This window comes from Megalopta genalis, chromosome 11 (assembly GCF_051020955.1).
Source record: "Megalopta genalis isolate 19385.01 chromosome 11, iyMegGena1_principal, whole genome shotgun sequence".
NCBI classification, from domain to species: Eukaryota; Metazoa; Arthropoda; class Insecta; order Hymenoptera; family Halictidae; genus Megalopta; species Megalopta genalis.
Window position 1 is genome coordinate 13,128,920 of NC_135023.1, and position 27,746 is coordinate 13,156,665.

The 27,746-nt window shown below is 41.8% G+C and overlaps 1 protein-coding gene across 1 annotated transcript in view; it reads left to right on the plus strand.

The window, feature by feature from the left end:
- The window catches only part of LOC117226178 (uncharacterized), an 80,835-nt gene extending 65,804 nt beyond the window's left edge, over window positions 1-15,031 (plus strand). Inside the window, exons 3-4 of the mRNA XM_033480252.2 lie at window positions 12,281-12,484; window positions 13,216-15,031. Coding sequence (XP_033336143.1) covers window positions 12,281-12,484; window positions 13,216-13,956 — 945 coding nt within the window. The 3' untranslated portion in view covers window positions 13,957-15,031. The remainder of the gene's footprint in view (window positions 1-12,280; window positions 12,485-13,215) is intronic.
- Window positions 15,032-27,746: the final 12,715 nt, after the last annotated feature.

Consider the following 27,746-nt stretch of genomic DNA (forward strand, 5'->3'; position numbering starts at 1 on the left):
TCAGAGACGCGGGAACACAACGATACGGAAAATGCTGCGCGGCTTGCACTTCGCGGAACAAATTCATATTCTTCTCGCGTGCGCGATTCTTGCGGAAGCAAGAAAATATTTGAGGACGGTCGATTCGTTGGCTATAAGGCAAGAGAAAATAATTCACACTTTTGCAGTATATACAACGTTTCTTCTTCGTTTCTGAGCGTACGATTCTTCTGATAGCAAGAAAGTATTTGAAAATAGTCAATCGATGTGCTATTTGACATTAAAGAGTAATCTTTTTATCTTTTTTTCTGTGCAAATTGGTGAACAACAAATTTTTGAAGGATGGAGAATTGTAATGATACGAGAAATGCTGCACACTTTGTAATCCTTAAGAATCTTTTGAATGTGGTAGAGTATTCAGGTATAGTCAATTCTTGTGTTACAATTGTTTAAGAATTATTTCGAACATTTTTCTAACATCTGTGAAGCTGTAATTATTTTATTTCCATACGTGTTCTTTTGTGTGCTTTTAAGGATTATTTATAACAAATGAGATCATCAATAAACGATCTCCACTGGTTATTTTTCACTCCACGAGTAAAATAATTCTCTTCTTCATAAGCGTATTTACTATTTCAAAAATCTATTTTTTATTATTATTTTTTAGAATAATTCTCTTCTTCATAAGTGTATTTACTATTTCAAAAATCTATTTTTCCCCTAACACTAAACCGAGCATTAAAGTCGTCTGACATGTCTTGTTTTATAAAAATTACAAGACAGAATTTATTTAGACATTTTATCATTTTTATTACAACGTTCGCTCGAATTAATGCCAAAAATGTTTAAATAAAAACTGTGGAACCGGTCATTTTAACTGGCATAGCAGGCACAGTGTTAACATCGTACCGAGAAAAATTGATTTCACGGTGTCCATAGCTTATCAGCCCAAAATTATTTCGGCGGACGAAACAAGAGAACGAGCAGATTGATAAATTCCAACGCGATAATGAAATTAGTGAAGAGGCTGGAAGGATCCGAAAGCGCTGGAAGATATCTTACTAATGACTTCCAGTTTACAGGCGGCGACACATGTAATTATCTGTCCCCGTTCCACAATCTCGCCGCGGCAATAGATGCGAGCAGGAAAAAACGCACTTTTATTGCGACCCGATTCATGGTCCGGCGTACGTTTATCTGAGATCCGAGATCGGCCGTGCCGATAGGCGAGAATTTATAGCGACTTGGCCGTCATTTTTCGAGGGTTGATGCCCGACAGACCTCGGGGGTGGCTTGGCCTCTGAGCTAGTCTCCCGGGGGTAGTTAGTCCATCTGCCCGGTTCTGAATGCGGTTACCTTTCCAAGAGAGAAATAAAGAGAGAGAGGAAGAGAGAGGTCGAGCTGCCCTCTTCGAGGGTAGTAAACCGAAGGCGATCTATCTCGGACTGCTCCGACTCGTCGACCGTATCGTTTGAATAATGAAGAGAATTTTCTGTGGATTCCTTCTTCCCAAAAAGTTGATCGAAATACAGCTTCCGAAGCAAATTCTCCCTAATCGACGCACAGATTGCGCACAAAAGTGGACAGTTCGGGAAGAGGAGATACGATTATTCGAGCCTTGCGTCTCATTTTTATAGTTGTTGACAATCGGTGATTATACTATAAATATAACATAATATAAAAGATAATAATCGTATATATCGAGTAATCGTATCTCCTATTCCCAAATTGTCCATTTTCGTGTACAATCCAAGCGTCAATTAGGAAGAATTAGCAGAAGTATACACGTCAGAGCATCGAACGCCGTTAAAAAATATCAAACATCGTGCGTAGTTTTTGAGATGTAGAAAAACGAGAGTTCCTTATTTTTGTTCGTTGTTCCAGGTAATAGAAAAATTTAAAAAAGCATTGCACTCCTTGTCCAGCAGACTAGTCTCGCTAAAAGAAAACATGAAAATCATTTAGTCCAGTTTTAAAAAAGCTGCACCGTTTCGAAAGATGTCGACGTATATTTGTCCCAGACTGTACTTACTGCGAAGTGAAATTCTCATGGGAAAAATTTAGAAATCCTCTCTCTAACAGCTCGAATCCTTGCTCGAATCCCGCTTCGAGGAACGGAGAAGAAGCTTCTCGCGCGTCCACTTTGTAATCCGAGCCTTGACGGGTGAGAGAACCGTTAATTAGCGGCCGATATCCGCGTGCGCGACGAATTACGAAAATCGGAATAAATTTCACGGCTGCGTTTTTTTTCGGTGCGGTCGGTATCGGGGAGATTCCGACGGGATCTCTCGGCTGCTATCGATCCACGTGCGCGCACCGGTGCTCATTCCATGCGACGGGGCAACTTGTCAGCCGCAGGAAGTCGATTTCGCGGGAAAACGTTTGAATGTTATCGCGGCCCCGCAGCTTTTTTCACCGTGGACGGGCGGGCACAGTGCGCGGCCGGTCGCGTATTTCCACCGGGGCGAAATCAAAGTAAGTGATATTATTCTTAATTTATTCGTCCGGAAGCTCGATCCGCCGATAAATCGGCGAACCACGCGAATCGTTTTCCGTGAAAGTCCCTGCGATCCCGCGTAACACCCAACACAAACGTTCCATGACCGGCCGCCATTTCTCAACTAATAAGCGATGTTTTGCCCCTAATTGACAGGCCGTGTTTCTCAAATTCATGCGCCGATTCTTCGTGTTTTCATTATACGTACCGTCTGGGTGCGTTCTGCTCTCGGCGAACAGGATACGAAAATGAAATTGTGCCGCAAGTACGGTAACCGTCTGAAAAGTTTTCTGAAAGTCGACAACAGTTCCCGCGAAAGATTTTAAATTCAAGCTAATTAATTACGCTTGATAATCGCCGATAGAGGAAGCGGCGCGCTGTTCCATTCAAGATGTAGACCATGTTATAACTTCGTTCTTGGAGATTTTACATTTTTTCTATTCAGTGCGAGGAAACTGTACGAAACAGGCAGAAGGATAGCAAGATTAAAATGCGCTGTGTATACATTTGTAATAAATAAATCTACACAGTCTAGTTACGGATTACACTTCCTGTAAATGCAACGAATGCTAATGAGAAAATTGGATAATTAAGTAAACGGTACATTCATTGTTAGGTACGCATTTTTATACAAAACTTTCGAAAGACTCGATGGAAATAAAAGACTCCTGTATATAAAATCTTATTAAATCTAGAATTTTAATACTTCGTAGCTTGAAGATCCGCGATTTATTATCACTAGACTGCGGATCGTCTTGTGAAACGAAAATTGTCCAAGTTAATTGGAGAACGCATAAATTCAATGTAAACGTCTTTTCTCATTTTACAGTTGTAATAAGTTCAACATCAAATGTAACAATATCTTTAAATTCTTGCAATTCTTTTGGAATTTTATATTTGACTTATTCATTTTTGCCATGAATGCAGAAAATCCTGCATAAAAAAGTTGTTAAACATATTATTTAAGTTTAAATAGTAATTCACCGGGTTGCGATTTTGTACGCAAATTTTTGGTATCAGTTGCAAAGGAACAAATTTCTAATTCAAGAAATTGCAAAGCAAACAAATCTCTTTCTTTCTTTAATGATTTAGAACGACTTAGAACTACTTAGAACCACCCCCCTCTATTTTTCGTTATTAATATAATATAAATTTATAAATATAACATATAACATATAACATATATGTTATACATATTGTTATCATATATTACATTAATATAATAATAATATTCTGTCTAAGCAGACAAATTAAAAATTCGTTCTCGTGTTAATATGTTGAAAATAACACACCGCTTTAATCTTGCAGTTACTTCTACTGTTCCGATAAATGTATAAAATCAATCCAGCAATCAAAAGTCCTAAATACATCGAACGACGTGTTCAAACAGAATGAACATCCGATAAAATATTCCGAGTTTAAATTGCTCCGAATTTCGGTCACAAAAGCGGCCGCTCTCGGTCAGATCCTCGAACACCGAATCGAACGTGGCTCCTGTTAGTGGTTCGTGAACGATACGCTGTATCTGTGAATGTATCCGTCCATAAAAATGTGAAAAGACCCGCGACACCCTTTTCGGTCTTTCGTAACCCAACACCAGACACTGGAACATGACATGACGGTGTCCTTCGCCGGGGTCTACGAATGGTGGACCCTCAATTTCACGGCCGATCGAACACGAGGCCACCCTCGTATTCTCTCCCGACGATAAGATATTTATATTTATGTGCTTAGACACGCTTCAGGTGCGATGTGCCGGCGCATATTGCTCGCAGCGAGCCGATACGATCTCCGCGCGGCGCGTCCATCCTTTCGTGCCGTCTCGAACGCAACATTGTTACAATTAACGAAGCCGATGATAAGTCACCACGATAATTGAGGCAGTCTCCAGGAACCTTCTAATCAGGGCACGACCCAAAAACCAATCGGCAGTTTCACTCCGGCGTTGTTGAACGCTCGTTAACACCGCGAAACGGCCGCGCTAAAATATCAAGGTAATAACACATTGTTGAAACAGTCTCCGCCCAGCTGAAATATGTGGCAAAACCGAGGCGTTCATTAACAAAATTCTCACCTCGGAAATTTCTCGTTTAATCAACGACTCATTAACGTGCCCGATATAAATTAAATAGAATGGGCGCAGTAAAAATTGCACCGTGAAATGAACTCCGTTGAAAGAATAATTAACCGATACCTATGCAACAACGACTTTCGTTTCATCGCATATTCATTGCTCTCCCGGCCTGTTGTTATTTTCGCGGGGAGATATCCCGCGTGCCGATTAAATATTCCGTCGCATAATCGAGGAAATGCCCGAAAAAAAGAAAAAAGGTTACGGCGACGTTTGAACTCGGCGCGACAGACGCGAGCAACGTGAAAGGAGACACGCGAAACCGGGCGTTGAAATCACCGCGCGAAACCGAGACGCGGGCTCGAACTGTGGCCCCCGAATAGCTGTCGCTCGTTCGTTTCTCGTAATCCTGTCGTTCCTTTCCTTCGACGAAGATACAAAGAAAGGTGTTCAATAATTAGGCTGCTCAGAACGCGCGATCGTTCGATCTTAAATAGAAACAACCTCGAAATTGACTTGCGCCGATTTATGTGCTCGCCACTTTTCCGGCAACGAAAACGAGAAAATAGAAAAGCTCGCGTGTCTTACACAAATTACACGTTTTCGCAACACTGTAAATTCAATAACACGCGGTTTTCACTTCCTCCGCCACGATTTCTTCTCAATATTTCGAGCCGGTCGACACGCTGTTGCTCGGAAGCGTCGCCACTCGCGTTCGCAGGCAGCTCGTTGCTTCTAACCTTTTCTCGTCGCTTATCTTATCGTACTTTCCTATTATCCTATCCCTGTCCCGTTATCTTAGTTTCAATTTCGGTGAAGTTTCGGCGAAGTTCTGGCGATTCGGGAGCGCCGCGCGCCGTTTTCCCGAACGGTAGCCAGCGGAGATCTCCTCGACTCCCTTTGCGCGGCGGAAAAGTGAGCGACCTTGGTGACAGGGGCGATCCGGAGATAACCCGGGCCTGGTGGTGACACGATGTCGTGCAGCCGGTGCGTCTTCCCGAAGGGCCGGGATCGGGAATAGACCTCAGATTAGATAGTTGATCCCCGCGCGAGATAACCCCCGCGACGCGCGGCCTTTAAAAAAATATTGTCACGACGAGATAAACCGATGACACGATCCGGCACGGGCAACTGGGAGCCCCAGGGAGCCTGAGAATCTCGGGACCATGTCGGTTTACACGTGCGTCGGCTCGTGGAAAGGATATAGCCCTCGGACGATTGCTGGCCTAATCGCTATTGAGTCGTTAACACTGGAACTACGGGGCCGGTTAAACTGGCGGGTTTCGAATTTTTTGATTTACGATTATTGGGGCTGTAAAGATCCACTTATAGAAAATTATTCAATCTTATTTCTCTCTGGCTCGCTTTTTATTTGGAGCTTTCTGTTCAGCGGCTCAACAGCTATGCGGCCACGTACCACTTCATCCGCTACGTTTTCTGCACTCCGCGCCGAGTTGAGAAGAAAATCTGTATAATATTACGCGTGTGATATTATCAGACGTATAAAATACGTTTAATCACGTTGCGTGGCTTCTTAATTGCTTTCCATAGGCTCCGAAATCTGCGAAAATAGACAGTTATTTATCACTGAACAGTGAGAAGATTGGATTTATTTAAGCTTCCTAATATCTTCACTGTAATAAGTGCATCGATGAGAAAATTTCTATAAAAATTTCTACGAATAACATTTTCATAGTATCGGGAATTATGAAATAGGAGAAATCAGAAGCCAGTCATTTTGACTGTGTGGCTCGGTAGTTCCAGCGTTAAATAAGGTCGGACTAAAAATCGGAAAATAAATCAACCGAATAACTGCAGTGCAGACGTGCTCTCCTCCCGAGACCAGTTCTCCGACTTACGCGCGTTCGCGAGCTGAAAAAATTCGCACACAACCAGCGTAAACGTCCGACGGGAGGGAATAACCGCGAAATAGAGACCAAGATAGAAACTAATGCGTCTCTTCGTACGTAATAATATCGCGGGGCCATCATCCTCGAACGCGAGTTCCTCTCAAAAGCAGTAAAATTGATTGACCAATGCGCGGGCTCATCGCGGGACTATCGAAGCTCCGAATACGTTATCGTACCGCCATTTTCTCGTCCACCATGCCTGCTGTCTTGCGTTTATATTCAAATGAACCGCCATGCTCCGTGTTCGTTAATTGTCGATCGTTGCACGCGTCGCGCCGTTCGACGACTCTCTCGCGGTATCATTAACATATTTACTCAAATCCGCCGAAGAACAACCTGTCTCTCGCAAGTGGATGGAGAACAAGGACGACAGAGATGGCTGGAACGCGAACAGTGGAGGGAAAGAGAGAAAGAAAGAGAGCAAGAAGGAGAAAGAGAGAGAGAGAGAGACGAAGGGAAGCGGGATAAAGAGGAGGACAGGGCGGGTTACTGCTTAAAAATCAATCGCATGGAGAACGACATGAAGCCCCTCTTTATTCTCTCACGTTCTTTTACGACGTCGCCTCAGAACTGGTCCTCTTTGATCCGCTTTATTGGCGCAGCCGGATGATTGACGCCGATTGCATCGGCGGGGGAACAATTTCAATAACGATCGGGAATTTTTTCGGTCGCGTCTCGACGTCGCTCAAGCCTCAACCCATTTGCATCCGTAAACGGAATAATCCGCGCGCAGCGATCGCCAACCATCACCAATTAAATAACTATTTTTAAGATTACTTACTAGATCAATTATAACTATCACCGCGTAGATACCGCGCAACTGGCTCCGTGTCACAATAAAATCATGAACAAGTGCACATCCCGCGGGCTATTCCGCAATCGATGGTAGTTCACATCACGCGCGGATTATTTAAATAGTTTACTTTAATTTCGTTCCGTTTCGTTTTGTTTCCGTTCGGATACTTCATTATCTTCGTTCGGCTTGTATATCGCATATGCGCGAACGCAATATACGTTCGAACCGGGGGCTGATCGTGTGTCGTTTCAACGAAATAATCCCGTTTTCGTTAGTTGTTTCGCTGAAATCGATTCTTTCCTTCTTCTTTTTTACGAGGTCCTGATGCGGTAGATCAATTTCAGCGACCGGATTTTCGAAGTCGCCGTGTCAAAATCTACGGGAAATGACGTATCACATGCTATAAAAAAGTAATCCATCTGTACATGTTACTGGATAGATCACAATTTTGCTGGAATATGTAAAGTTCGACAGAAATGTTCAGGTTTTAGAAATGTTCACGCTGCGTTTCCTTTGTGTTTCCCTTAATCCGAAACATCGCAGCATCGACGTAACAGAATCGTCGCTTTGTCTTATTCGATTAAGATTTAAATCGAGAAAGTGAAACGCGCTACCGTAGATTTCTCGAATGGAAACGAATGAAAATTCATCGTCTGAAAGTGGCCGCTGCAGCATGCGATCCCGACCTCGTGTTTTGCCAGTCGAACGACAACGACGCGCCCGTCAGCAGTAAATTTCTCCCGAAAAATTGCCTCGTAATAACACAGCATCGCGCGGAATGACAAGCGATCCCAGAGCTCGAGGAAACCGTGACGAAGAAGCGATCGTGCCCGAAGCACCGGAATCTGCAAACGGATCACGGTAATTGCTTATTGTTAGCGGTACTGGATGACATGCTTGGACCAGGTTGCTCCCTCGTGTGCACGGGTTTTACGATCTATTGTCGGCCCTTTACGGGTTTATGGGCGCAAGACGCGTCGGTAATAGTTGCATGCGAATTAGAACCGAGTAATACCCTAAGTGACCGAATACTAATCGGGTTAATGGCGAGGTGATTACCGCGGCGCGGCGCGGCGCCGCGGCAGCGGATCTTGGCGAAGAGTTTGCGCGGTCGTCCGTTCGGGAATATTCACTCCGAAGATTGATCCGTTGCTGCATTTAATTATACGATCGAGACGGAGACCGGGAAATAGATAGAAAGTAGAGTTTCCGAATGTGATTTATGGATCGCGGATCGTTCCGACGAAATCGGCGCTGTTACTTCGATATGGAAACATTCTCTCCGGTGTGTGTACGAAGGTAATTCTTCATTTATTTGATGCTTTATTGAACAGTCTACGGAAACAGGAATTTGCATAAAGATCGACGGTGTAACGACGATTGAGAGACACACTTTTCTTGTTCTTCGGATTGGATCGCAGGAAAATAAATGTTGTCGCAGAGAAAAATGTGACTGACTTCTTCTGTGTACATGTATTTTACAATGCTGAGTTTACGGTTAGTAATAAATGTATGTTTCATGTTTTCTGAATTTTCCCCAACAGATATAATTTGAAGTCATTCGATTTGATCGATTTACGTGTTCGAGTTACTTTAAAACGATTTATCCGAGTAAGAATTCATTCGAATCAAATTTTGGTCGAATAAGGATTTATTCGTTTAGGATTCGAATAAAAATGATAGGGAATACAGTGCTTTTTTTCATAGTTTATTGATTTATTTCTTCCATATTCCATTTTTGAGTAGATTGATCGTTGACGTATATCTAAATATGTTCTTTTATAACCTTATAATAGAAATTATTATAATATTATTAATATTATATTATTATTATTATTATTATTATTATTATTATTATTATTATTATTATTATTATTATTATTATACATATTCTTAAGAAAACAAGAACAGTCTACAATTGTACAAATTATATATTATTCGAATAATTTTAAAATCTCTATTCGAATTCTTTATTCGAATAAATAGATAGAATAATTTATGACAAACGATGAATAATGGTTATTCGAACGAAATATTCGACCCAAAAGAATTCATTGCAAAAAATGATTCGACATTAAGTTTCGTTTTCGAACAATAAATTGACAGCCTGGTCAAGCAAGGCTGTCGCAGGTTTAGTCAAGGCCTACGATAATTAACTTAGCTGAACGTGGCTTATTAGCTCCTTCCATTTAGCGAGAATTTTTAACGAATATTACAAGAAAACGGAGGTGTAAACGGCAACACGACAAATTGATGAACCCGCAGCTGTTAATAATTGCAACTTTGACGTCCTGCCTGGATTCTTAAAAATGGGACAGCTGCTGTCCGTTCGCATATATCAGCCATATTGTGAAACGCATTGCGGGTACCACGATGAGTTCAATTTTTTTTCCCCCTGGCCACGGTTGTATCGGGCACGTTTCGTTTCTCATTAATCGGGAGTTATTAAAAATCCCGAGATTACGAACTAACGTTCCGTTCCGTTCCGTTCCTGCGTACAGAACGCCTCCTATCTAAATTTATCTCCGCGCCGGAAGAATAATATATATTTAGCTTGAGACGCGAATGTTTTATCTCGGGCACTGTGTCCAAATAAAATTGAATTATGGATACGCATCGGGTAATTAATACTGTTTATTATTTCTCATGATGATATTTAATCGACGTTGAACTTGCGGCTGCGACCCTTCGTCGATGGCTTAACAAACGTTGCCTGGCCGGTTGTTATTATATTGATATTAGTGTCGTATCGTTTCCCGAGCTGTTAATTAAATTTTTAACGATACGTCGCTCGCGAGTCGTATTATTGGAACCTTACACGGCGCGTAATTATTCGAATTTCTTATGCATTGGGCTCAGCGATAAATAACCGTACGAGCATCGAAAAATTATGGTGATTGAATTTGGTCGAATTGCGTACGATTTCTACTATGATACACGTTCGAATAAAAAAAGTTCATCGAAAAGATTCCATAGTTTCGCTAACTGTGAAAGACGAAACCAGAAAATCAGTCGTTTTGGCTGATTTGCTAATTCGAACGTTGACAATAGTAATTGTAACGACTGAATAGAATAGCCAAATGAAGGTGCGAATTTGGCGAGAGTTGGAACGATTATGAAATATTTTTATTCTCCATTATTATCAAATGTTTTGCACCAGGACAGAGAAACGCATTATAAATTGATTATGAATTAAAGTCTAGTTTAGTTGTTCCATCTTCGTGGAACAGAAAAAACTGGCGCTAATTGACAACGATTCGTAACCGAGGGAAGACAGAGCCAATCTTTCCAATGCGAAAACTGAAATAATTTTCGAAATTACAGGACGTTAATCCTCTTATGTTCCGACGAATGCTCTGAATTACTCGGAAATTATTCAAACGCGGCGGGGCAGCCGAGCCACGGCGATCATCATCATCAGGCTTCCAACGAAAATGAAGTAGTGCCGAGGCGGATTCCATTCCCGTGTAAGGGAACGCGTTTCCTGATAAAGTAATTTACACCCTGCCGACGTTGGAAAAAGCTTCGTGGGAAGTTCCATCAAACTCGGCTAGTTTCACTGAAAAATGACCAGCTGAACGGCCGGCAATCTGATCTCTCCCCCGATTCGATCTCGTTTCGCCCGGCGCGAGCAAAAAGTAAACAAGAAAAGCTTGAACGAAGAAAATCGTAGGAGCACGTGACGTGACGAAGGTATTACAAGGGTTGGTGTGTGGGTCTATTGATCTGTGGCTCGCGTGTGAACAGCGCCGCGCACCGGCCTCCAGCCGCAACTAATGTCTTCATCCTTTTCAACCATCTTTTCAACCCCTTTTACCGCTTTCCACCGGCTCTTTCCAGCTCGCGGTGCCCGCGCTCGACCCCCGCGCGGAAATTCACGCCGCGCCGCTCCGCTCCGGCTCTAAATCGTGCTTCACGCCACGAGCGTTCACGCGAGCCGCGGGGTAAAGTGTTGAAACTGTTCATGAATCAAGACACTCCGGGGGGTCGTTGGTCCTTACGCGTGGGGTAGCTAGTTCCTTCGTGTAGTCCCGATATTTAAACGCCGCCGCCCCTACCAACGCTTTTAATTATTCGACACGACGCACGGCGTTCGATCCGCGGGACAATAGCCCAAAATTCGAACCACGAGATATGAAAACTCTTGCCTAACGAAATATTTCATTTTTATATTACATAATATATATTTCATAATATATATTTCATAACATATATATCATAATATATATTTCATAATATATATATTTCATAACATATATATCATAATATATATTTCATAACATCTATATCATAATATATATTTCATAACATATATATCATAATATATATTTCATAACATATATATCATAATATATATTTCATAATATATATTTCATAACATATATATCATAATATATATTTCATAACATATATATCATAATATATATTTCATAACATATATATCATAATATATATTTCATAATATATATATTTCATAACATATATATCATAATATATATTTCATAACATATATATCATAATATATATTTCATAATATATATATTTCATAACATATATATCATAATATATATTTCATAACATATATATCATAATATATATTTCATAATATATATTTTATAATTTCATTTTTATATCTAAATAAAAATTGTATTATCGTTATTAGACGTCATTGTATACACATCATTATTAACTATATTATGAATGCGACAGCTTCTACAGCGCAGTTATGTTTTTAAGTATCGTAAAAACTGAAGTCTTCGCTCGATAATTAGAAGATTAACCAATTCCCGGTATTCCTTCTAAGATTTCTAATAGCCGATGTGAAAATATAGTTCTGAAATATACGTAGCTATATTTTAAAATACTGCTCGAGTAATAGGATTATTCTGAATCTATGATTTTCAATAAATATAATTAAAACGTGTGAAGATATTTATCTTTGAAAGATTTGGAGCTTCGGCTCATAACAAACTGTAATTCGCATAATTGCGAAGGCTGATGAAAATATCTTCTTCGGTCGGTTGCAGGTGTGGTTCCAGAATAGAAGGGCAAAGTGGAGGAAGAAGGAGCACACGAAAAAGGGTCCAGGAAGGCCGGCGCACAACGCTCATCCTCAGAGTTGCAGCGGCGAACCGATTCCGCCGGAAGAACTGAGAAGAAAGGAGCGAGAAAGGCGACAGAAGAAATTGTTGAAGGCTCTGGAACGACAGCAGAGGAAGCTGGCATCGAAGGTACAATTTGGAACTCTGTACGGGGACGGAAACATCAAATTTCATTCACGATTTCTACGATTTTTGTCACGTTGCTTTTTTCTACGTTGCTTACCACTTCTTTGTTCTCAATCATTTTCCCAATCGAACGAAACAATATCAATATAACAATATTTTAGTATGATTTTATGTACGTTTATTCCTAGATTACGATAACTACGATAATTACGATAAGAAGCCTCAAGTTTTGTTTCGATCAGAAGAAATGAATATATGAATATGAGAAATTTCATATATGATTGGATCGAGAATCATAATAGCGTGAGTCACATTTTCCTCATTGTGAGGAATAGGAAGTGTTATTATTTGCTAGCTTGTGTATTGTTTACTGGCCGAATTTATTAAGATAGCTTGGACATAAGTTACTTTTGACATTTTGGCATCTACATTTTCAAACGTAATTTAAAATTTTCGAAAATATCACTCACATCACCATGATCCCAACTCAATCATTCAATAGATTATACATGAAACCTTCATCATCCTTCTAATTCATACACTACAAGGATTTAGACGCTACCAACTGCTTCCATCGAATCAATAAGACCCAGGCAAATGCTCTAAACCTCTCCACCCATCGCTCAAAATCGCCAACGATCATCCAACCGCCAAACCGAGGATCCCCGAACCCATCCAACGAATCCCACCCAGCGTGAATGACCAGATCGTAGACCATGCTGTCGTGATTCCAGGGCATCACGGTGGACCTGTCAACGCTGAAGGCCGAGTGGGAGTCCCGCAGTGCAGCCGCCCCGGCCGGCAACTTGCTGAACGGCGCGTTGAGCAATTCGTTCAATCACCTGACGAACAACAACGAGAGCAGCAGCGTGTCAGGTTCCGGGAACGACGCGAACGAGGAGATCGACGTGGTCGGCGGCTTGGATTCGTGCAGCGAGAGCGGAAGCGAGCGGGTTGACTCCGCGGCGGACGGTTCGGTGGACGGGGAGTGTCACCCACGGCTGTCCGGCAACTCGGGCGACCCGGCGAACCCGCGGAGAACCGTGAACCAAATCGCCGGCAACCTGCAGAACACGAACTCGAGCCTGAGCCTGGACCACCTGAACCACCAGCAGGGCATCCACCATTGGGGCCTGAGCCTGCTGGAGAGAAGACGGGAGCTGGTGAGCATGAACAACGCGGGCGGAGCTCGCCAGGCAACGAACAACGCCGGCAACCCGGAGAGGACGTCGGCCAGGCAGCAGCAGATCAGCGAGGAGGACGTGCAGAGCAGTAGCATAGATCTGTCCGTGAAGGGCAGGGAGGAGAGGAAGAGGCTGAACCCGTTCTCGATCGACAGCCTCCTGGGCAACAACCGAACCAGCACGCCTGGCCTCCACGAGTACAGGGCCTCGACGCCCACGCTGTCGAACGGCAGGGAGTCGAGCAGCCCCACGTCGCCGATCTCGGTGCCCACTTCGCCCTCCACGACGTAGTGACTCTAGAAACCGACACCGAGGCGTTTGCGGACTAGTTTGAACGCTTCCCGGGCCAGGAAAAAAGAAACAACTGGCCCGGGACAGTTTGGTTCGATCGACAACGAAGTGATGGGCCAGTCACGAACACTATCGAGAACAACGAGACGAGCGTTGAGGTCGAGAGAAGGAGGCGACAGTTTTTAGAGTAGCATCGTAGTAGTTGGCAGAAGGGATCAGAGAGGTCTTTAGGTAATTTCGAGGAAGACTTTAGGTACTAATTGCGGCCGGCTCTTAGCCGGGTTGGCACACCGCGGGGGTTGCTGGCCGGGAGTCGGGATCTGATTCCTTCGGGGTCATCCGTACGACTGATGAACGATCGCGCGAGGCGGAGAACGAGACGGGACGAGACGAGACAAGATGTGCTGACCGATCGAAGGGAGGGCTTATATCAGTTTCGACATATCTGCATCGAGTGCGTGAGCGATGATGTGTGTTGTTGTCCTGCGATCCCATTCTTCTGTCCCGCTAGAAACGAGAATGTGCAATAAAACACGGACGGCTCTCTTTTTCTTTTCTTCTTCTTCTTCCTCTTCTTCTTCTTCTTCCTTTCTTTCTTTCTTTTTTTTTTATTTGTTCTGACACGAGGAACGATTGGATGCGGCTGCGTGTGGACGGACGTGTGCGTGCGATAGAGGACCGTGTGTACGTGTATTTAATGTAAATAGCTCGGAGTATGAACGAGACTCGTTTTATTTAATTGTACCGTAGCCGATTATCCCAGTACGTCGAGACGCGGATATTATTTAAAAAAGCAATAGCAGATTTCGCCTGGCACCAACCAGTGTATATATATAGAGAGAGAGAGAGAGAGTAAACAGGTTGATCTAGCAAGGAAGCTGAGACGCGAAGCGGTACGCAAAACCCTGGAACCAGGATCTCCCCGTTTTCCGTTCATTCGCAACGGACGAGACTGACGGCCGACATATGTGAGACACGGGGGAGAGGGGATGTTACGAGATGCCATAAAATCTGGGATGCGAGACAGTATCTACCGTATATTCATTTCAAATATATTAATTTATTCTCAAGACTATCTCCGGTGTTTTCACGTACTTCTGCCCCGTCCCCCCGATCCTTGTCCGTTTCCTTTTTTCGAACGAGGCGTAAAAGGTTCGCTGGGAAAGCAGAGTGTAGCATCATTTCGTTACTTGGCAGTATTCGTTTTACATCTGCCTAGGAAAAATGCTTTGACATTTATTGTTGTCGTACGAATATTTGTTTTTATCATGGTACAGTACATCCTCGATCGTTCGGACCAGTCTGGGAGAGTTGAATGTCAAGGGAAGTTGCAAGGCTGTCGGACCTTTTTATTGATCTGCACAGACAATTTAGTTTCTGTGCGTCGTTTTGGATTAGACAATTGAGACATTTGTCGCTCGGATAATCGAGGATTTACTGTAATATATCGAAGTTTGTTTATGGGCATATTTTTAAAATTCTAGTGTTGCGTTTTTCCAGATGGGACATTGGGATTTCACGATTTTTAGTATTACAGTTTTTATCGTACAGGTAAGTGCTTATTTTACGTATTACGAACAATGGATTTGAAGTTGCTAGAAATTTGTGAACACACTTTCTCAAAATTTTCGGTTACTAGTGAGTAAATTGCTGATTTTTATGCAAAAGAAACATTGCTGCAAAAGCTAAATAGAATGTACTTTCTTCCTTTAATAATTCTGATAGATCAGCAATAATTCATTTACATTTCGAAGCTCTTTTAATATATTTACTATTTCAAATTGCAATGATTCAATTTTGCCATAAATACATAAAATCCGAAATTATACTGATGAGTTTTAGAAATTAGAAAGAAATAGTTACGTGGTTAGAGATGCTTTAGTGAAACAATTTAGCCAAATTGAAAAAGTTTCAGTTTCCAAGTTCATGTTCATTTAGTACTATAACACATGAATAAGTTGACATTATATTTCCAATTACATTTCCAATGAATCAATGGCTGTCAGACTTACTTTTACATAAGAATTATTTTCAAAAAGCTTACAAGGCATCACTGTTCTTTATTAATATAAACAATTATCCAGGTAACACAGTTTTATAACGAATGAATAAAAAAGACTTTCAAATCAATTTCACGGTGACCGGCGCCATCTTGACATCTTCTCATCAGCCAGCTATACAGTCCCCTCTCTCATAAACTGACTGATTAATAATGCAAGCAATGTATTTCATCATATTATTCAATTATCAAAACTTTGTACATATTCGAATAAAATCTTATTCGAATGAATTCTTATTCAAACGAATTGTTATATTTAGGACGAATATATTTTTATTCGATAGTGTGGAATAAAATTTGATCCGTTAGTCTTAATTTATCGTCCGTCATCCGATTAAAATTTTGCCCAACTATGAATCGAACTTCGACGTAACTCACAAATTATTAAAACAATATAACAGAAACATGAGAGTTAATTTATTGGTTCGTCGCGTACCATAATGTTGCATTCGCAATAAAATGTACACTCGCGTAACGCGTCCGCGTCGCGCCGAAGGAACGCGAGGGCATCGAACGCGGCGCAATAAATATTTGCGCGGCTCGGGATCAAACAGGGCATCCGATCGACGGTTCTATACCCATAAAGATTTAAATAGTCCCCGACACGCGCGGTTAATTACGCATTTATCGCCTTCAGCGCGTAAGTTGGCCGTGATTTATAGAGCCGCGATCGCGACCGCGGTTTGTCTCCGCCATGACTGATCTCTCGATGGCTCACCCACGTCCGGGGCCTATAGATCCTCTCGTGAAAGCGTATTTATTTTCGAATCCGCCCACGACTCGTCTGATCAGGGCCCTTTGTTCGATTAACGCCGAATCTCCCGCGGATCATCTCCTTCGCGTAGGAACTAATAGCACTGAAATTGGCACCTCCGATCGCGTGGCCGATGTCTCCACGCCACTTTCACTTCGAAACAGTATCTTCCCGCTAACACGTAATTTGATTAATAAGGTAATTGAGCAATTACCCTGCCGAGAGAGGCCTACGAAAGATTTGTCAACGTACTTAACGCACGCGATCCCACGCGAGAGATCGTTTTACTCGCGGTCCAAGCGTTATGTGGATTTTCAAATTCATACGGTTGAAATCGTGTTACGTGCTTCGGGGAGACAACTTTCACTTGGAAATGCATATTATTAAATGCATAAAATTAGTGGACGCTGCTGTTTCGTTTAGCAGCAGGAAATTATGCGGCCGGAGCGCACGTGTTAGGAGCTTACGGTTCTGCGCGGGATCTCTTTCGAACATTTCATTGTAATGTTAATAGATTATTATGGCGCGGAATTGCGTTCGTTTGCCTCGAATGTTCGTTAATCCGTTAAACGAACACGATGATACGTTGGAATTGGTGTAATGTGCTTTTTATGGGCGAGCACGTACGAAAATAGAGCCATCGAGCCGTTTGATAATGCCAATTAGCCGCGATCGTTAAGCCAGACACTGATAAATAGAAAATGGATCTAATTTTCTAAATTGTATCATGTTCGGCCTAAAATTTACCGATGTAAAACGAAAGTTCGATATCGTCGGACCGAAAACGCCCGGGACCAAGTGGAATGAAACCGTACGGATACGAACCGCACAATTAATTTACCTTGAATCGAGGCTGCCGGTATGAATTATACCATTTTGCTGTATTTTATAAGATGCAGGAGAAATGACGAACAAAAGAGAACCGTGAAAGCAAACTAGAAAGCCAGACCTTTTCTCTAGTCTGATTAGTTGGTCGTCGCGAATAACATTGTCGTTTGGGGTAATATTGGAAGTAGACTGCACGGTTCGCAAGATTTTTATTAACACGGGAACAATACGAACGGATCCACCGATCGAATCGGATCTGGTTCTCGCTTCGAGCAATGCCGTGCATCCCCGAACGATTTCTTCACTTGCGAACGAATTTCGCGTGAACGAACGAACAATATCATCGATCGAAGAACGACTAAAGATAGAACATCCAATAGAACATTCCAACATTAAATTAAATTTTCATCTGAAATGCAGGAATATTAAAAGAATGATTATTTTTTAATTTACGATTTCTTGATTGTGAAGTTGAAGCAACCTTTCGACAATATTCGAGCACGAAATCTGAGGAGAAAATCGTGAAACTTTGACTGCTTCATATAATCATAAATAAATTTTACGTAGAAAGTCCATGAATGTCGTCACAATATCAGTTTTTTTGATCGGAGGATGAATTTGTATTATCGGAGGAATATTAAAAGAATAATTTTTCGTGTAGCTAGTCATTCTTTTAGCGAAGTTAACGCCGGTTTTCAAGCATGATCTGTGAAGATAGGATCGCAAGAAATAGTTAATATTCAAGGTAACGAGCCCGGAAGTCCGCGAAATCGTAGAAATTCACGGAACTAGAAGTACAATAGAGTCGTTGGTGTTCTCATACAACAAATATTCGCGATGCGTGCGAATTCGCGTTATAAATATGCATGGGAAATGATACATATATCAGATTCCCGTGGATATATATCAAATTTACATAGAAAGCGCGATCTGTTAATTTTATATATGGCGCTCAACGTCGGATTACTCTCGTTATACATTTTTCTCGCGAATTTTTTTCGCGGGCGTTGTTTTTGCATAACAGCGGTCGAAATCCGGCGTTAAACTTTCATGGGACGCGACGCCATTATCGTCCGCCAGAAAACGGATATTTATTTTAACGCTTCTGTCCGCGGTGTCGATTATAACAGCCAGATTTTTTAATGAATATTTATGAATTTAATTTGCAGTTTTCGAATTGAAGTAATCGCGGCCGCCGCGGCCGCATCGCCGCCGCCGCAGCCGCGGCCGCAGCCGTCGCCGCCGAAAAATGAAATTAATAACGGCCGTGTCACGTGAAAAATAAACGAACGGCGATTGTTGCGTTTGGAAATTAATGGTCAGTGAATTTTAATGCCCTAAATTCGTCGGGCGACTGTTCATCACCCGCGCCCCGGCCGGCGTTTGACAGTATTTATTAAAAATGAAAACGCGATTAATATCCTATTTGCATGTAATACTATTTTTCCGCGCGGAATAATTTCGGACACTCCGGCCGCACTCGGGGCTCATCAAACGCGATAAAAAGGGGAACGATAAATCACACCGAGGTGTGCCGCACTGACAGCTGTAACAAACAGTTCGTTAATTGTTTCGCAGTCAGCGAACAGAAACGAATGGACTTTCTTCCAAAACTCCCGCGAACAACGAGCATCCGTGTTACCGCGTTAACGACAGCTTCTGCCATTAAACATTTCATAATTTCGTTCGTTACAATCTCCCGAATGCCGGCATAGTATGTACTTACAATGTTTCCATCAGTCTCGCTCCGACTATTGTTTGACTAATTACTCGAAAATCGGTGAACATCGGCGAGCATTTCTTTTTTTAGCCGAACAATCGCATGAGTCCGATGCATTACGCGCTCTCTGCTCTGTTAATCCAGCACTTTGCAATGATTTCAATTAGCCACCGTAGCTGTCGATATTTCATACGGAATATTGTATCGTCGTATTACCATTCTATTCCCGGCGGCGTTAGCAAAATTGGTAATTAGCCTGTAACGCTGGCGATTCGAAATTAACTTTTAGTTAAGCGCGAGGTAATTGCTAATTAGCAATAACGTACCGTGTTTCGTTGTTAAACCTTCCGAGTTTTAGCCGGCGAAAGATTCCCGAACGTTTAATTGATAGTTCAATTGATTGTTCCTCTTGTGTCGGCTCGCCGAATAATTCAACCTCGAACGCGAGATTGATACGCGAAAATGGCGAATTCATGTGGAAAGAAGCAATTGAAGCACGTTGTCAGAAATTCGTACCATTTCTTCGAGGTTTTGATGAATTTTCTGAAGCTGTTGTTGCTTCTCTTTTTGGTAAATGAGTGACATTTAAATAGTCGTGTGAATCAATACACGCGAAGAAGTGATGATTAAAGCGATACGCCTTGCTATTTTTTATTACTATTCGTGCTGTCGAAGCAAATTAATTGTAACTAAACTATTGGCGTTCGTTGTCATTCAATATCAACCGCCAATTTTTATTAACCAATTGAGAGGCTCGTAAGAATGCAAAAGTAGTGAAACCACTTCTTTATAACACGAAATGCGAACAGGAAATGATAACTAAGTTCCATCTCTACCTGGAAGGAATTTCATTGTTTCATACCTAAACTAATTTTAACTATAACTGAGGCTCAGCTTGTACACAAAAATAGTAATAATAATTTGGCAAGAGGAGATGCGATTATTCGAGTCTTCCACCTCGTTTTTATAATTGACAATCGGCAACTATAAAAATGAGCCGGAGAGCTCGAATAATTGTACTTGCTTTTCCCAAATTGTCCATTTTTATGTACAAGCTGAGTGTCAATTAAAAAGAATGTACTATATTCGTTCACTCTGTTTGATGTTTAATATTCTATTTACCATTTTTTTATTAACGTCTGTACGTTTCTTTCATGTTTAACCTTTTACTTAATCCATTTGGGACCATTTTTGTTCCACAACATGAACATAGCTAAAAACTAGCATGATTATTCGTTCACTCTGTTTCATGTTTAATATGCTATTTGCCATTTTTCTTAACATCTCTAATTTTCTCTCATGCTTGACTTTTTACATTAAGCTATATGAAGCCATTTTTGTTCCACAATATGAACAAAGCTAAAAGCTGACGACGTTTTACAATTTTAATTACCATTTGCATTTTGGTACAGCGTTTCAACATTTCCCTAGCCAGCAGAGGGTCATTTAAGACCCACAACAAGACTAAAATATCAAGATACATATAAATAATATAAATAATAATAAATAAATAATAAATTAATAATAAATAGATAATCTAAATAATATAAATACAAGACTAATCATATCGTTCGATTCACCATATTTCCGAGCCGATTAAAAATCCGTCGCCCCCGCGATCCCGTTCTAAACATAGCGATTCCATCGGCATCGACGCGCCGCAAACAGGACCGATTGTTCTTAAAGCGTCAAGATGGCAGCCGCCCCTCGGCCAGCCGTCCAAGCAGTTGTTTCCTTAATTGTTTCGCGGCCGTCACCGTTCGTTTGTCGGTGTTTCATGAATTGCAGCGATAGCGCCGCTATCGACGCGGCGAAGCGGAGACGCGAAGGGTTAAACCGTTTCATTAACGCCGCCGTATAGACAACGCGAGCGGTCGGGGGCGGGAAGAGAGCTTGAAAGCCGCGGCGGGTACGAAGAGGGTAACGGGTTTATCGCGGCGGGGACAGCAGATTGCGGCCGACGCGATCGTTGCTAATTTATGCGCCGGCCGATTCCGTTTGATTACTCGCACGACCGATCGGCAAACGTTTCTTTCCTCTAATAACGTTTAAATGGCGGAAGCGCGGCCGTAAAATGTTAATATGCGCGAGTCCCGCGCGCCGTTTCAGCGGCAGACAATGGGACGCCCATAAATCACCCTCGCCACGTGATTACGCGATTCCGCAAAGCTCTGCGCTTCCAGCGGCGATATTAAGCGGCCGCTGGTTTTCCTTTATTTTCATGGTAATTCTTTTGGAATGATTGGCGGGATTTCTCGGTATGCGTAACACGGCAGTGGTTAATTATAATCGAGCAACGTTGTAATGAAGCTGTGCGCGCGGTTGTAGCTCTTTGTAGACACGTTGTACACGCGTTACCTCCACGGGGGCAGGAAAAGAACGAACGATGCGATTATCCTCGCAGGCGGAATAATCGGACACACATCGCGGACTTCTAAAGTTCTCGGAAATATCACGCGAAATATCCTCGATATTATATATGTTTCCTGGAATCCTTATCTGCGGACGGTGAAAAGGGAAATAGCGGTCCGCGCGAGCGCCGTTAATAATGGGATGGGAAAGTTAATTGGCATATGAAAAAATTTAATTACGCGTAACATCGGAACGAGACTTTCCCATCCTTGCCGCCAGTTTACTTAATCTATTCGGCTACGCTGTTTTATTATGTGCCTACGATCGACGCGTAATAATTCAATCGTCGTGCACGCGTGCCTTGTCTAAATTCCTCGCACTATGAACCGCGTAACGCGGATAACGCGGAGATCGTAACTTGGCAGTAACATATTAATAGAGGTGTCACGGGCTAAACGATGCACGAATTAGAATTACTAAGTTCTTCCAGATCGGGAAATTCAATCATCATCCGCGAATGCATTAGCAAGGAAGACGTATTAAACGTTGTTGCGTTCGTTACGTTGTTCGCCGTCGTTATTATCAGACCGCGGACTTTAATGCAAAGTAAAAACTGCTCGCATTAATTGCAAGATAAAAATGCCACGCAGACGTTTCTTTCGTTCTCCGATTATATCATCATTCGAGATAACGCAACAGTATCTTGAAACTCTTTAAATGCATTTACGGTTTTGCCGTTTTATTTTCCCTCGCTTTTTTTTCACAAACGCATAATATCTGCTGGCTAGTTATCATTATGAAATTAATAAGCATTCCGATTGATTCATCAATTATTCTCTTGATTATTAGTAATCGTTCCGAAATCGTATCCTCAAGATACAACGCTTATCGAAATTGCCAAAAAACAGTGTCCACAAAATCGAATTGAAAAAGATCACTCTTGCAAGATTTCGAACGAATCTTCAATGTAGATGTATCACCCTACTGTCATCGTTCTTAGAATAATATCGACGTTATTCTTACTCGTGAAATTATACTAAAATTATACTAAATTCTCTCGAAACCATACATCTAAAATACAACACCACTTAGAGCTAAAAAAGATGTTCACAGTCTACAAAATCGAATTGGACACATCGACTCGAAAGTCTGGAATGCATCAGAAAGGAGCCCCGAACGAATCGTCATGTTTTAATACAATATCGCTGCTATAATTAATTAAATTATACCAGAACGAATCGTCATGTTTTAATACAATATCGCTGCTATAATTAATTAAATTATACCAGAACGAATCGTCATGTTTTAATACAATATCGCTGCTATAATTAATTAAATTATATCAGAACGAATCGTCATGTTTTAATACAATATCGCTGCTATAATTAATTAAATTATACCAGAACGAATCGTCATGTTTTAATACAATATCGCTGCTATAATTAATTAAATTATACTAAAATTATACTAAATTCTCTCGAAACCATACATCTAAAATACAACACCACTTAGAGCTAAAAAAAATGTTCACAATCTACAAAATCGAATTAGACACATCGACTCGGAAGTCTGGAATGCATCAGAAAAGAGCCCCGAACGAATCGTCATGTTTTAATACAATATCGCCGCTATAATATCAAAGAAGATCGTCGAATCTTTACGGCGCCGTATCTTCGAAATTGCAATTTGATGTTATCTTACGGCGATTGTCCGAGGCAACGAGACCGCGTAAACTGGTTTAGCACTCGTTCCTTTCCTCGACTCACCCGGAAACGTGGACACTTGTTGATGCCAGGATTCGTTCTTTGTTAATAATGCAGCCGAAAGAGCGGCGGAATAATGATATAGTCCTGACACACGCGCTGTCGTCGTCGCGTGGCGAACAATGACCGGCCTATAAATCATAGAGACGAGATACGGCGTTGCGTGTGTTGTTATTATCGTTCGGGGACAATCTGTATACAACAACGACCAGCTGAAAACACTGTAAAAACGTGTTCGTCGTGGGCTCCGCAGGATGAATACGGTCTCATTAATTTCGAAGCGGCGCGTACGCGCGGAGAAACCGCCTGTACCGTCGCGTCGCGTCGAAGAAAACGGCTGAAATGGTCCGATTGCAGTAAATTCTCGAAACGAACTTTAAGGCTCGATTAATCGTACCTCCTTCTCCCAAATAGTCCACTTCTGTTTCGAAGCTGAGCGTCAATTAGGGAGGATTTTTCTGTACGATGCAATTGATTCCATGGAACTTTAGTGTCGCGAATTTATAGTGACTGCGAGGAATCGTCGTCCTATTGGATTTTTTGCGACAGCCAAACATAATACTGCTTCCGTTTCTGCCTAATCGAGCACCAATGCGCCGGCACAGTCGCGACGAACGCTAAATCGACGATAAAATGCAAGAATGTTCAAGACGTTCGCATCGATCCAGCAATTAAAAGAATCATTCCTCCGCGCGTGGAACGTTTGGAAGAAGAGGAATAGAAGAGGAATATTTATATTAGATATATTGTAATATTTATATTATTTATATTAGAGAAGAGGAAAATCTCAATGAAGATATGCGGCAACGATTAGAAGATTGCAGGGAATTAAGAATGACTATCAGCGTATGCAAAACGAGCCTGCAACCTAATAATTTACGAAAAGCAGCCCTTAATCCGTAACGCTCCGTGGCAAATGGCAAAGAGTACGTTCGATTCGAGATCGAAGATATCGAAGATTCTGTTGCAACGTTTCGTGCCGGGTTCGTGGATCACGATGAAGAGCGGAGAGCGGGGGGAGACGAGAAAGAGGAGGTAAGAGGAGGTAGCAGATTCGAGGATTGACCGGTAATTGAGTCCTCAGCCGGACGAGGACAGAAAGCGCCTGCCTTTACGGCGGCGTTTCTCTCACGGCTAATAATATTAACCACATACCGACGTCGGGCACAATAGCCTTTTGTTGTTCGGTCCAGCGTTCTCCATAAACGCGTGCACGCGCATGGACGGCCGCAATCTCCCGTGCGCAAATTAACCGAGAGCCAACTTATTGTTCCAGCTTGTTTTAGTGCAGAATATTTCGCGGTGCTCGTTGTTTATCTTTGCATTTCTTAGCGGCTTCGGCGATCAGAACCTTCTCAGATATTATATTCTAGACGACGTTAAATATTCGTTGCTATCGGTGCAGAGTGATAAATAAAGATAGCGCATTATCCGCACGATGTTGCAACAAGGATCGCGAAACGTATTTTTGCTGTTTATAAAAATCGGGTTAAATCGTGTCTCGGATGTTCTCACAACCGAGGTATAATCAGAGAATATTCTCTGACTGATTATACGAACATATGTTCGTATAAACAATTAAAAATGTGAACTATTCTCCTAGATAAGAACCAGTGATCTAGTTCTCGATTTATGCAATACTTGTGAAAGTTAAAAAATGTACCAGAATAATATGTACCCGAGATAAAATTAAAGCATGCGAGAATAAATATAGCATCCGCAGAGAGAATTTATTTTAAGTTAGCCGCGAAGCAAATGTAGATAATTAATTGAATTTCTCTTACGTAAACGTGAAGAAACATGACGGCGTGAATTAAGATTATCTGAACGGTCGCTGTGTTCTAAGATGCATGAGAACGTTAATTTGCAATTTATAAGAAGTAAATATATGAAAATTCTCTTCCTAGTACGTGCATAAATATTCTACGAGCAATTTCTTAAATAATATACAAACATACCGATCGTTTGTATATTATTTAAGAAATCGCTCATCAAATATTTATACACGTGCTAGGAAGAGAATTTTAATCCAACGTGGAGAAGGAAATTGAAAACTTGAACAGACGGCTCGTAGAGAATATCTTTTTATATCTGATACGTCCGAATGAATTAATTTATTTATTCGACGGAAATATGCGACAGGATCGGACGCTTCTCGGCAGATTCTTGTGAAACGACATGCGCATAAAAAGCTGTCTTCGAACGAATTTCGCCCGTTGTTTTGTCCTCGTTTCTCTATCTGTGATCATCCCGTTCCTCGCCCTGTACAATTTGCAGGAATTTTACAGTTCATCTAGCACCTAATTATTCTAGTTTTCGCGCGTTCGCTGTCATTATCCATGCGTTCAATGTTTAAAATAATCTTCTTGTTTCAAGGCTATATAAACGCACGGCCGCCATAACTGTCGGACTATAACCTTTACGATTCGATAAATCAACCTATAAATTTACCGATTGAAAACGTGAATATCGTAAACCGGATTACCCGATCGTATACGTGCTTAATTAAAGCTCTCTTGCTTCAGAATATCTCTATGAAATTATACAACAATTTCTCCCCTCTCCTTGTATTTAGAGCACTGATTTAATCGTAATCGAACACTTGCACGCGTTTATGTACTGCGACGCCAATGTTCCATGATTCGATGCCGCCGAAAGCTTGTTTTCTACGCGAACGAACGTTTCACTTAAAATATCATTTTCTTATGATAATCGAACGTCGAGAAATCGACGTGCATCTTTACGCGCGCAAAAATATGCATCCAGTTTGCGGCGAAACAAGTTATTATTTCATCAGCGGAGCAAGTCCCATCTAATTTCATCGAAACGTAATTATTAAATACAATTATAGCAATCATAAATTCAAGGCTCCCTTGTTCCACCGCGTAGAATTCTTTCCCCAGTTCCAGTCACTTGTACTTTGGCCTTCCGCGGAACTATCTTTTATTCATTAACCCCCTTGCTATTAACGTCGGATACGAACGTAGTCATTTGGTGCTGCTCCCTTTCATGCTGCGACTGTGTAATTACAAGCGCGTTTCGTTGATACTGTTAACTTATGCATGTAGCCCGACACCGAAATCTATCCGACGAAGTGAAGAAAACGTGCATAATCAGCGAAGCGTATTCAAAGTGCGCCCGTTGTTGTCGACGTCGCCCGCTCGTTGCGCAAGAAATTCGTGCCACGGATCCCGTTCACGTTATCACCGGTGCTCTTTAATCGAGAAATTTGCAACCTCCGGAAAATCTATCATCTATTCGCGTGAATCGCCAAGTATCGCCTGTCGTTGTCAATCATTCGTCGATATTCCGTAACGCTAAATTCACCGAGCCTTAAAAATAACTGATTCACGTTGCCTCGCAACGATGAAAAGACCGGAGGGTAGTGGAGCTAGTTACTATGGAGCAGCCAATTACTGTGCCTTTAGCACATTTTCAAGGCAATTAACTTTATCAAATTAGTTATTTATTTATTAAAATGGAACATGCAAACGACGGATGTTCTTAAAATAGCACAGAAATTATTTCAATCTTTTGATACCGAATTAGCGAACTTTTCTTTCCGTGGAATGAAAAATACGAAACAATTTATCTAGAAATAAGTGCATCTAAAAAATGATGCCTGCTTTGCACCAATGAAGCGATTAATTTAGTGAACGAAGAATGAAAGAGGCAAAGAGAAGGAACGTAAAACAATTGAAAGAGAAACGAATGAAAACAGAAAAAAATGTTGCCGATTTTTCTACTTAAATAACAATTACCTTCGGCCGTTACGTCGTAGACCCGGCTTTCTCGTGTTAATCGTCTGAAAATTGCGTCGACGAGTCGTGAATCCATTGTCTCCTCGGGACGCGACGGCGAGCGCACGGTTGTCTGACTTTCTTCCCATAGACAGTCATTATTTTAAGGTCTTTATCTTCTGTCGGGGCTTCATTCGCGCGCCGGGCAATTTTTGTATTTAATGGGGTGTGGAAACGCGATTTCTTAATTAGCCCCGAGTCGCTTTCCAGCGGCGCAAGGCGTCCCGGCGAAGAAAAAAAAACCAAGAGGGGAGAAAAAAGAATAAACGAAGGAGAGTTTCGACGAAGTTAAAGGGACCGCGACCCGGCAATTTACCTACGAGCGTCGTTAATATTTGATGCGTTGACGTTCGCCTATTGCCGTAGCGCGAAACAATTAGAAATTGTTAGAGCAGGTAACGCGCACCAGAGGTAGGTCAACGTGTCAACTAATTACCAGTTAATCGCGCGCCGCGCGCATCCCTCCCCTTCTTTCCAGCTGCGTGCGGTTACTGGGGAGAATCACGAACGCAAT